At 34.9% G+C, this 13,379-nt stretch overlaps 1 protein-coding gene across 1 annotated transcript; it reads left to right on the top strand.

Moving 5' to 3' along the window:
* Positions 1 to 3,000: 3,000 nt before the first annotated feature.
* Positions 3,001 to 7,779, top strand: LOC128245996 (uncharacterized). Its single transcript, XM_052964204.1, has 5 exons — positions 3,001 to 3,193; positions 5,404 to 5,614; positions 6,472 to 6,659; positions 7,036 to 7,117; positions 7,738 to 7,779. The coding sequence occupies exons 1-5, from the start codon at positions 3,177 to 3,179 to the stop codon at positions 7,777 to 7,779; spliced, it is 540 nt and encodes a 179-aa protein (XP_052820164.1). The 5' UTR covers positions 3,001 to 3,176.
* The last annotated feature ends 5,600 nt before the right edge of the window (positions 7,780 to 13,379 follow it).

The following is a 13,379-nucleotide window of genomic DNA, read 5'->3' as shown; positions in this document are numbered from 1 at the left end:
ACAGTCTTCAGTTTTGATTGTATCTCAATGAAACTTGTACAGTATCTACATATCCATTAGAGCTCGGTTCTTTTCGAAAAATAGCTAGATCTGCCCATGCATGCCTAGATTATGGGCCTTGAAATGATTAGATTATGGGCCTTGATAGTATAAAAAAATGCTATTGTGTACAAAAATGCTTGCGAACATGATACAGTCTTCAGTTTTGATTTTATCTCGATGAAACTTGTACAGTATTCAGATATCCATAAGAGGTTGGTTCTTTTCGAAAACAGTGATGTTGACCACACAAACCCAGCCAGTAGAGCATAGGCCCTTTTGGGCCTCTTGTTTGTAGTTAATAAGCATGCAGCCACAACATTTAGTACAGTCGAACCTCGTTGGCTCGAACTCCAATGGACCAGCGAAGATACCTCAAGCCTCGAAAAATTCGTGCCAAGCAGGAAGGCTTACACTCTGGGACAGTATAAAGAATTCGGTCATTTACACCCAGTCCGAGAAAGGCATGAAAGGCGATCAAATGATAGCTTGCTGGGCGGCTATTCTCCTCCCCCTCCACAACATTAAAACAAAGGCATGAAATGCAATCAACTGATAGGTAACTGGATGGTTCGCCCCCTCCCCCCTCCACAACCTTGATACCAAGGCATGACAGGCTATCAACGGATAGCTAACTTGGCGCCCGTGGCTAGCCTCCCCCTACACAACGTTGACACAGAGGCATGAACGGCAATCAACTGATAGCTAACTTGGCGGCTAGCTCACCAGCACTCTCGTCCCCAGCCACACTTCACACAGTTCTACACAGTGCAAGCAATGGTTTTTACAGATTGAATAGTTTTTTGTTTTAATGGGGGAAAAGGCTGAAATAAATAAGCAAAGTATCACATTCCGTAAGGTAAACTTACTTGGACTGAGAAAATGCTGATCAATATCTAGTCCAGAATGAATACATTCAATTAATCAGATGTATTACTTTATGCATGAACTATATATTCATTTCGATTCTGTCGTATACATTTACTCAGTGCTCTGTAAGATCCTATTTTTCCCAGATCATATTCTTCCCGTTTAGGAAAAATAGGATCATATTCTTAACAGCTGGGAAAAAAATAAGATCTCATTCGTCACACATTTCTAACATATATGTCACAGCTCCTGGGAAATTTGTGATCGAAGCCGTTTTTTATGTACCATGAAATCACATTGCTCACAGGTAAAAAATTGCCTCATTTTTTATAAAAAAAGAGTAAATATTACAACTGAGTCACATTTGTCACAGATTGCTATTTCCAGTATTGCAGATATATTTTGTAAATATACATGTATGCGTATATATTCTAGTCAAAAAGAATCGTTGATTATGTTGTTGTCGTTTCTGTTGTTGTTGATGCTGTTAGTTGGCTGCAGTTGAAGGCGCAGTGGCGGTTGTTGAAGAGATAGTAGTTTTGTTGTTGTTGTTTTTTGAGTTTAATGTTGTTGCTGTACGCCAGTGTACGGGTATAAGTGGTATAAGTAGGATAAGTATTGGTTCTTGTTGGCACCGTAATAGTTGGTGTATGCCTAGTAAAGGTAGAGTGAGTTGTGGTGGCATAGACAGATGTACTGGAAAAGGTATTTCAACAGCTAAATTTCGTGTCGGTATAAAACGCAGCGATTAACGCAGCCAATATAAACATATAGGGAAAACGCAGCGGTTGCGCAGCCAATATAGACATATTGGAAAAAGGTGTTGTAGTCTTATTACGGGGTTCAAGTGTCATTCACTAAACAAACAAACTTTGAATTCATTTATTAAGTGTCATTCTTAACAAAAATAACATTGACAGAGATATTTGAGAAATGTACACTATTTATCGGACAGGCAGTGAATACCACAGTGCTAGAAGAGCTTTGTTTTAAGATAGTTCTGTTCCGAGCTTGCCTGATATGGCCAAGCATCTTCTTCTTCTTCTTCTTCTTCTTCTTCTTCTTCTTCTTCTTCTATTATTATTATTATTATTATTTCTTTTATCATGCTATTATTATCATTATTATTATTATTATTGTCATTATTATTATTATTATTATTATTATTATTATTATTATTTTTATTATTTTACCAAACAGCAATGTCGTCGACACAAGCTGTGAAGAAAATGATTCTCTTACTTACCACCATTTTGGTCAATCATATATGTCACAGTTTGAAACTGTGAAGAATAAGACCCTATTTTTCACAGACTTGTGAAGAATATGATCTAGGAATAATAATAAGGTCTTACAGTGCTCCTTGTAAAGAAGTTTAAGAACTTCTAAACATTAAGATGCGGAAATACTTTGATATTTGAATAAATATATTTTCTGAAACAAGTAATAACAACCCAAATCCATTTCCTTGTTGTTTTGATAGCACAGCGAGCCTTCTTTACGCGGATTAAAAATTGTGTTATTCGCCGGCGACCTCATCACATTTCGTGCATCCTTACTACTATTTAGGATGTCTATCTCGTAACTTGCCGGAGTAGGCCGAGTTGTTACGATTTGTTCGGAATGTCTTCAATAAGTTTCGAGAAGCCAGGCAGAAACGATGTAAACCCTACGGCTCACCCAGCCACCCAATGAAAGCGACCGACGGCCAATTTTGAGTGTGTATGTGGTCTATTTTGAATCTTGCCGGAGAAAGCCGAGTTGTAAGAGAGGCCTGTTGTAAGTTTTTCGGTATCGGAAGTAGAGGATTACCTTATATGGAAAATGCTTAAAATAGCACATGACGTATTGCAAAGGTTACGATCTACGCACACTTCTGGAGAAATGACCCGGAAACTGATGCTTTCTGTCACGGAAAGCTCACGAGAGAGATTTGATTCGAATTTCTTGAGATTGAAACTGAGATTTAAATCAAAATACTACTCGCGCCTTTTTTTTGAATATAATTGTGACTGAATTAAGTTCCTAGAATTATTTATCGCGTTTTCGCTTGTATTGTGAATCGTCATTTGATTTCGCGACTTTATTTAAAAAAAAACAGCAGTATTTGTCTATATTTTCTTTTCTGTCGAGATGCACATCCAGGTCGAGGAGCGTGTGTTTTCTTCCATTGCAGATTCAAGTGGATGTCTTGGTAGTGCGCTTGTGGCAGGTGATTCCAACGTACATCGTATCCAAGCAGCGATTCCAAATTGGTCCACTATTCGATGCCTCCCAGTATCAGGTACACACATTTTTAAAAGGCAAATGGATGTTATTTAAATGATTATGGCGAACTATTTTGCTTCAATATTGCATAAAGATGTTAGTGAATGTATTATGACCCAAATAATCTGCCACAATATTCAACTTATAGTCTCCTTCAGTTTTGCAGACGACATATTTCATCAACCCGAAGACCTTATTCCTTATAGTATCCAATTTTCCCTGATATATTTGATGGTTATTACTGTAAACGCTATGTTATGCACCAGTAAATTGTAACCCCCCCCCCCCAGGTCCGGGGGAATACCAGGGATAGCCGGTGAAAAGGGCCATGTTTCTACTTTCCAGGTGGCCCCGCAGGGCCGGGTGACTGCGGTGTTTTTGTCATAGCGCCAAATTAAGCCGAGATTGGGCTTTATGTAGAGTCCAGGGATGTTAAAATTCCGGATTAATCCGGAATTCCGGATTTAAGGCCCCACAGATCGATTTTAATATATATATGTAAATCCGTTGAGTTTTTTCTAGGGAGGGATGGGTATAGGGAGCGATTCGAGTTATGTTCGAACAATATGGGTACGAAAGGTGAGTTTTCCGGAAGTGTAAAGCCGGAAATTAACGAACCTATTTACATCTTGCCAATCGAGCTATATGATTGGTTAAGATAGCGTCGGGTGATTACGGAAATTTCCGATCGGACAATAAGAAACATGTATCCGGATGGTTCGTATCCGGATATGACAGACGACGAAGATTAATAAACGAGTATTGGAAAAAGACGACCACCACCAACTTCTAAAAACATCGATTCGTCGATTTAAAGGTATATTTGCTATTTAGTTTTAAGAGAATCTCCCGAAACGCTACTTTTAAAGTTAATAGAATGTGTTAAAACTGAGAATGGCTTTTTGCGCATGTAGCAATATTTCGGAAATCCCGATTCGGATTTTTTGTAATAAACGATTTTTATTTTACAAATTTTATTTGGCAGATTGAAGTTTACGATCACAGGTGGTTAGCGTGTGGTAATTTTTTTTTATCTATTTTTATATATAATATACTGAAAGGTAAACAACTCAATGTATGGGAAAATGATACCAACATTAATCTGACCGCTGTTTTTCCCTTAATTATGCACCGATTTTAACAAACAAGGTACTGTTACAAAGCTAACACATTTATCTACGAGAAAGAGTGCATCCTGTGTGTGGCTTGAACCCATGATTGCACTAGCATGGCATTCCAGTGATTAATTTTGTGCAAAGGCTTCTCAAGGCTGTTTCACTGGACCATAAATTTTATTTTTACTGTTTTTTACTGTTTATATTTAAACTGAATAAATTTTTTATGTATATGGACAAACAAGAACTCCACACGACCACTTTTTAAACAGTGTATTATGTGAAAAGAAAAGGAAAAATGTTTTTTTATTTAATACCAATTAAATTCCATGCGCCAATCATATCACAAGATATGGTACTGCATATTCCATTCCATATTAATTATTGAATCAAATGTTTCTTGATTGATTTGAACCATCCAATACCAAAATAATATTATTAATGCATCAGTCAATTGTAACCAGGCCCCCCCCCCCCCCCAAGAAATGGTCCTTACCGGGGTTAGGGTTAGCAGTTTGTCCCCACAGGGCTGGGGTTAAACCCGGGATTTGCTGGACCGAGAGTCAAAGTCACCGGTATTCTGGACCCAAAGGGGGGGGGGGGTCGTGGTTAAAGAAAACATAAAAACAAAAGCTACCATTGTTCAGTTTACCTCAATTGTAGGAGCCAAGTTTGTGAATGACAAGAAGGGATTTGTGGCAGTTCTGCAGCTTTCATTGAAGAAGGAGTTTTACCCATGTGTCTATATTCATCTTAGCTCCAATGATGTTCAAGCCAGAGAGGATGTGTTTTATATGTACACATTAAATATGTTTGATTCTATTACGTACGAAGCAGTCTTTTCAATAAGCTTCGTCAAGGTACCAGTTTTTAAAAACTCCCTTTGGCGTACTCTAGTTCTATGACACACATTTTGTCTACTAAGTAACAAAACAATTTATGAAATTTTATTTAATCTCCTTTTCCTCAAGTTTTAATGTTATGAAATATGCCTGATTCAAGAAAGTTATGACAAAGTGTTATTACGACTTTATAATGCTTTATTTGAAGAAGTCACTACTTGTTTGCCTTGGCTTTATTAATAGTCTAATAATGTATGCTTATTTCAAAGGAGAGTCACTGAGGTATGTGATAGTATCCACGAGACGAGTCCGGAAACTGAGATTGTTTTATGTTCTATTCTGCCACGAAAAAAGAATGACAGACGAGTATCTTCAACATTAGCGAGAGTCTTCAACAGATGGATCCAGAATGCTAACACCATGCTAATGGACATTTCAGAGGCCATCCCATACATCAGATTCCTTGGATATGGAGCTCAGGTATAAATCAACAAAATAAGTTTATGCAATACAGAAATAAAAGTTGTAGGTATTTGGCAAATTTAAGATGATCCTTATTTATATAGACAGGTAGAAATATGTAACTGTAATGCATTTTTATGCCTTTGTGGATATGGGTTGTCATAATGATATTGTTTATTTCATTGGTATACATATATCATTATTATAAGTCACGTGACCTGCCCATGTTAATTTCTCATATTCCCATCATGGGCAATTTCGTACTGTCACACACTGACAGTATCGTTTTGACCGGTTGACATGATACTGTCACATAGCACGCACATCTTAAAATAGGCATTTTTTGGTTTCCCAAGTCTGAAGTGGTAAGCGCTTATTAAAATGTATTGTGAATCTGGTTACAACCGGTGTTTGCCTTATTTCTAAACAACATTTGCAACAAAATGACAGCTAAAGTAAACAAACAATAATTACAGAATAAATAGATTAAACTTGAAAGTTGTGTTATGGTAAAAATCTTATATATCATGTATATAAATGTAACTGTGTTCGGTATAATAAAATAAATATTGCATGGCTTCCAGTGTGACAGTACATATTGTCAACATTCGGGTAAATACTGTTACCCTCGGCTTCTCCTCGGGTAACAGTATTTCCCTCATGTTAACAATATGTACTGTCACACTGGAAGGCATGCAATATTTATATAATATTCACCAACTTTTTCAAAAACAGTATATGAGCAATATCATTATTTTTGTTTCTGTATCTCGGTTAACAAGATAGTATATTGAAGATAGCAAAGATGAAGACTTAATATTCCAATGATTGAAAAGTTTGTTAAACCATGCATTCTGTTTTTATATACAATTAAGGAATGTGCTGATGTGTTGGGTCGTGATGGACTTCATCTGAGTCGTGTTGGTGGTAGACATTGTAGTCAGGTGATTGAGGAGGATGTGTATTCCTGGAGTGAAATAGCCTATCAGCAGGATGTACATTGGAATGAAGACATACGCCAACCACATTCAGCAGAGATTGATGCATCAAGCTTTGACCAGTGGTATTTGTTTCAAATACATTTCAATTCAGCTGAGTTAATTAGTTTTTGCCTGTGTAAAATATCCGAATATTGTCATTACCTCAGTGTTGTTTAAGGGTATAAGATGAACATGTCGTGTTGATGAATTAACATGAAATATTTTACAATGATAAGAATTATATTAAATGTTGGCATTGTTCGATACTGTCTCACTTAATTGCTTGTTGTATGATGCAAGGTTAAGTATGACTCTTGTTCGGTTTGTAATATGTTAGTCAGTTAAAAGAAGGATGTCCATTTAATTATAGTTCATATGGTGTTCCTAACTCCCTACGTCTGAGATACTAAAAACAATATTTTCCTGGTGCCTTATTTTTAGCTCTGACTATTTTCAAAGCCTGGCAGCTGCTGTTGAACCAGTCAGTGACCAGAATGTCCAGGCCAGCAAGCAGCCTTTGTACTCGGAAATAGTCCGTTTGGTAAATACAACACTTGCTCTAAATGGATGGCATTTGCTAGATGAATAGTTATAATTTATCAAAAGCATTGAATTCTCTGATAAGATGCTTGTGTTGGTTGGTAGATATAGGATGTTCATTCATAAGTTATCATTTACAGGTAATTCAAACAATTATGAACCTTTTCTAATTTGATATTCGTAACATTTGGTCAGTCATCAAGTTAGTCTTTCGGATGAACAAGCCCGAATTCATGTATAAATGCTTGGCATTTGATTTTTTTAACAAGCCCTGCAGTATAAAACCCAGAAATTGAGGAAGCCAAAACACATTTTACCAGTGCATGGATGGGGCTTGTGCTAATATATATTTTATCTATTTTGTGTCGAAAGTAAATTAACACTTATTTACTAAGGCAAAAGTGGTCAATGTCAAGTGTTTTAACCTTAGCATGGAAGAATCAAATATGTTGTGTGTTTTTTTGCCTTAATTCCTATTTTGTACCACTGTTCTTTTATTTTGAAAATGCCTCTATTCAGAGGAGATAACAAAGGTTATTCTTAATTATAGTGACTTCATAAAACGGATGAACTGAACTTCATATTATGACCGCAAAAGGAACATTTGTTTTATTCTTACAGCCAGCAGCTGAAGTTCCAGATGTTACCCTCAGTGCAGCATAATGTGAAGTTACCAAGGCGCAATGTATTGAAGGTCTCTGTTATGTTTGTTTTGTACTTAAAATATATATTATAACATAATTATTTAATAAATATAGGTAATAGTGCAAAAAAAAACTTATGTCAATCTGAGATTCCTGTGCTGGTGTTCTTTTTGAAAGCCTGTTAAGCTGTTTCAGATGGGCAATGCAACAATTTTAATAAAATTTAATGAGCATTTACATAACTAAACTTAAATACATTCATTGATGAAAACATTTAAAGCATGTCTGTTTCTTGTCTACCTTTGGTAGGGACAAGGGTTAAACAACCTGAAACATTTCCATATTTTGCTATATTTTTATATATCCTGATTGACTTATACCCAGAAGGTAGCCAACGTTTTTTGTTATTAATATTTAGGTTGATGAATGTGCTAGATCAGCCAGACCATGTAACCACAGATCAAACAAACATTGAAGGGCAAGGCGAAGAAAATTTACGCAACACAGACAGCTGAAAGTTCAAAGGTAAATGAAATATATTTACTGATGTTAAAGCTTCTGTTTAATTTACTTGTCAAATCAATTAATTGATGTTACAATTATGTTTCCACATGTATATTTGTAGATCTGAGCAGTATAAAGATCACGTTGAAATTCCGTTGACATCTGATGTAACAGTAAAGGTGAAGGCAGACAATGTACATAGCATCTGGATGGTAAGTTACAATATTCCTGTAGTGATGTAGTTTCTTCAAAGAAGATTAAAATCAACATAATTATCAAAGTTAATCCTAATCATTTTCTGAGCCATAACAATGTCCTAGTGTTCTGATGTGTTCTTGAAATAGAGAGAAGAAACACTTTTGATGGTGGTTATGGATAATAAATGCTTTGATATCTTGCATATTTAGTGCACGAAAGAAGACGCCATTACCACAAAGAAGCGCCTACCTGTCTGCTCTACAATGACTGGAGTTAAGAAGATAAACAAGGTAAGAACATGCTACATGAAATTGCAATTTGTAACAAATTGCAGCATCATTTAAATTAAATACAATTCAGTTTTCCAATAATTTAATAAAAAAAGGGTAGGCAAATGCAAAACCAATGCCTTTGTTAATCTATGAGGATTTCATTCCCAGCTTCATTTAGTAAAATCAGAGTTATAGCCCTTGAGTTTGCATTATTATTATTATCATATTTTTTTTCTATTTATTTCTAAGAATGTTTTGGTGTATTGCTTTGATGCTTTCTGTTGAAATGTTTTAACGTGCAATATTACGAAGTGAATTGTAAAAACCTCATTTTATAACTTGAAGCAAGAAATATTGAATGCATTGTGTCCGTTAACTGTAGCAGACATGGTTTGACTGCCCCCTATGCCCAGTGAAGTGTTCTAGAGAAGATTTCCTACTGGACCATTTCTGTCGACGCCATGTACCTGGAGGGACCAAATACAAGAAGAACACTGACAATTCTTTCTGTCATCGGGTATGTTAGATATTTACTGAGTAGTACGGTAAACAAGTTTTTTTTATATCAGTGAATGAGTTTTACCTCTTAGTTTATAATTATACATTGTATAATAAATTTTTCATAGTCATTGGCATCTTCATTTCTTACATGACTACTTTGTAAGTTTTAATAAGGTGGCTATGATTAAATTGGTATATTTTGATCCCCCACCCCCTTTTCGGAAATTTCCCCCTGGCCCCTTAAATTTATTGACTGATATAAAAATGCTCAACACGGGTCTAACCGTCTTGCATATTTGTCAGGCATTGGAAACAGTTTAAATTGATACCAGCTGGTGTTGATGTAAACATTTACATGTAAAAAGGGAGGATTGTTACATTGTGTTATGCAATAAGACAGAGCCATGAACACATATCCAAATGTGATACAGTCATTTATAAAAAACACACAACCCAAACCACTATTTAAAACAAGAATTTGATGAAAATGTGGCAATAAATTTATATTGGCGTAAGATACATTGGATTGTCTACTTTCTCTATGTGACATTCCCCTCATCCCCAGTGAAAGATATGTTTATAATTGTATATATGCATTAGTTTTGTTTATTTACTGAATCTTAATGCTCATTAGATAATCAATGATTCTTGCTTGTCAATAATTGTCAATTCATTGTAATGTTAATCAAATTTAATTGAATTAATGCCAAAAATGACAGATTAATATGTAATATTCATTATGTGCTTTCTGTCTAATAAAAGAAATTTATCAGTAAAACAAAATGGTTATTTACACTGTTCTGAATTTTAGTCAGTTTTAATGTCAAAACCATACTTTAGTGCAAACAGGGTCCAGGAACTCAAATTATAAATTTATGATATCCTTTCTGAAATGACATTTATCTTGCTCGTTCAGTGAAATAAATTACAATATTACATTGAAAAACAAAACAAGCATCATCTATATATAATGAACTTTCCATTAGGGTAATTTTAATGTTAAAATAATAAAAATGGATATTAATGTTTAATGAAATTATTTTATTACAATTTACGAACAAGAAATCAACGAAGAGCAGCAGAAGTCAGCCAAACTCGAAGAGCACCATTTCAACATCCAGCCTGAACCCTGTAGAAAAAACTTCACCTCCCCATCAAGGTTTAATTTCTTTCTTGGGTACTAAATCAAACATTGTTTATATAATTTTTTCATGTTATTCATGCTTCTTTTTGTCAACACTTACTTATCAACTTAATATCTGTGTAAAAATAAAAGTTATTAAGGCTCAAGTGTACATGAATTCAGAAATTTGTGATTTTCTTACAGATGAATTGGATATCGCAGATCACGCCGATTTCTCCAAATTAAAATTACTTTTATCAAATGATGTTGAGCAAAATCCTGGACCTGTGAGTTATAAAATATGTTAACATGAAAATAATGAAGAGATCAAAATTTATGAAATATAAAGTTACTATTATTAAGTTAAGTGCCAACCTTCATCTTCTGCATGTTATCCTAAAGTTTGTTTATGACATTTAAAAAAATAAAACAGTTTAAACTGGTCTTGCTTTAATGACTAATATTAAGAAACATGCAATATAACAGATTTGTAATAAAAATTTTGCATTTTCTATGGTCTGAATGAAGGTAATAATTCAGAAAAAATTAAATGATTTATTTACCATATAAACAAATTTCTTCTGTTTTTGTCCCCAAGACCTATCACTGTGAATGGAATAATTGTGGATTCATCGGGCTAACAACAACCAGAATGGGACAACACCTGCGACAACATGGACGAGAAGAGGAATGCAAATGGGCGCAATGCAATGGATTTCAGCGAACGAGCTACGAAGACCTGGAGTTACACATTATACACGACCACTTCTTTGATGTATGGTGCAAAAATTTTTTGTAATGTTTAACTTTTTTGCATGTTTATAACACTAAATAGAAAATTAAAAATGTAATGACAGGGTTTATCAATAGCCATGATGATCTCCTTAACCTACTGAGCAATAAATAATTAGCTGTTTCATTCCCTTGTGTTCATGTATGACACTGTTAGACATCTTTCTGTCAATTTTATTTCCCAAATGATTTTTTATTTAGGACAGAATCACCTTTCCTTCCCTAGATGATTGGCTGGAATATCTCCCAGAAAAAAGAATCGACCCAGAAACCACTGATTTACGCTTCTGTCCAAAACACCTGGTAAGACCTTTTCAATAGTTTCCATATTTGAACTCAATGTGGAAATAAAGGAGTCTTTTTCAGCAATATTTCACTCACAAATATTCAATGTCTTTTACAGAGAAGCAAGCTGAAGTTGTTACTGTTTGATGAGGACTACCTGGACATGCCGACAAACAAATCCTACACAATGAGCGACCACCTGTGTACACTGGATTTGGAAAGTAATCATTATACTAAAAATTTCTTAAATATTGAGAAAAAAATTCTTGAAAAAAGACTTTTGTTAGGTGAAGACTGGTCAGATTATAATGGTAAATTTGAGGAAAATGACACTGATTCACTTTTAAGTCCAGATCCAAAAGTCCGCAAGCACAGGCAGTTCCATGGTGGAAAATATCAATTCCACTTTGTCCAAACTTCACGTCCTGAATTAAGTTCAAATTCTCATTCTGGAACTAAGTTAAAGCCTGTAAAAAGAAAAGCTTCCTGTACATTTCCAAATGAATGGTCAAGTATCTTGCTGACAAATTTACAATTCTGTTCTCATGCCATAACTATGCAGAACTTATTTCTGAATTTGATTTTAGAAGAAGGAATTGTTGATTGCAAAAAACTAAGTTTTCTTAAGTTAGAATATGACACTGCTCTATTAGCATCAGCCAAAACCTGCACCAAAGGTGTTTTTGTTTGTCATGTATTTAAAATCATTGTAGACAATGCTGAATATCTGTACATCCGCTATGTTGAGTCTGGAGTGTATGCTGGCCTAATGGAACAGAAATATTTGCAAGAAATCAAAGATACATTTCATTACACTGACAATAATATGTTTTTGCATAATACATTAACAGTGGAAGATATACAGAACATGGAATCTGATCATATAAAAGATAAAAAGGAAAAGCCGAATACATATAAGCCAGCAGCAGACTTAATGATTTCTTTAAGCAAAAATTCATTCCAGGTATTGCTGATACAAGACAAATGAAGGACACTGATAATATTAATTGTTTATCCTTTGCAGTATCAATTTTGCCCTTTTCTTCAACCTCAACTGCCAAGTTTATGGATGCTTGTACTGCAGGAAAGGAAGACCGTCTTCAAGCTTTGCTTTTAGATTTTAGGCACTCAAAATTGGAACAGGTTCCTCGAAACTCGAGGGAAATATTTCAGCAGCAATATGAAGGAGAAGAAACCCTTTTAAGTCAGTCAAAGGCATTAAATTGTTTACCAGGTGACGTCAAAAGAAAAACCGAACTATTCAAAGGTGATCCAAAATTTGCATCCAACTTCATAAACAAGAAAAAACCTCGACTCAGAACATCACTTAGATATCTTACTTTCAGTCTCTTTCTGCAGAATGAAATTAATACAATTTTCACTAAGTATAGAACATATTACCCAGATTTAAATGCGGTTCAATGTGAGGTTTTAGAAATTCCTGCACTAGAGAGGCCATCTAAGAAGAGGAAAAGCACAGCCTCTGTGAAGGTGACAAAAGATGTGGAGCCATTGAGTGTTATGCAGGAATCAAAAAAATCTATGTATGAACAATTTTCTATTGATTTAATAGAGGATGGAAAGATATATATTCAGGTAGCTGAGGAAGACACCATGATATGTTGTATGAATGATTATAATGATTCTGGTTCTTTAAGAAAAGAAGTGTATGTTTATACCACTTGGCTAAAACAAGAATCTGGAGACTACTTCCATTGTACCTGCAGTATATATAGAACTTTATTTGATATAGCTCATAGCCAAACTCTAAATTATTCAAACAGGAATAGCTGCATGCACTGTACATTCCTTAAGTGTATTGTTCTTCCAAATCTACAGATAGATGAAAGGGCTACAGAAACCAAAACCCGTAAATTTGTTCAGGAGGGAAAGCAGTGTGCTGGCAAGGATTTGATTGAATTAAGTGACTTTAATGGTACACGG

The sequence above is a fragment of the Mya arenaria genome, chromosome 9 (genome assembly GCF_026914265.1).
Source record: "Mya arenaria isolate MELC-2E11 chromosome 9, ASM2691426v1".
NCBI lineage: Eukaryota > Metazoa > Mollusca > Bivalvia > Myida > Myidae > Mya > Mya arenaria.
Note: the sequence above shows the minus strand (reverse complement) of the source record. Positions and strands in the feature narration are given on the sequence as shown.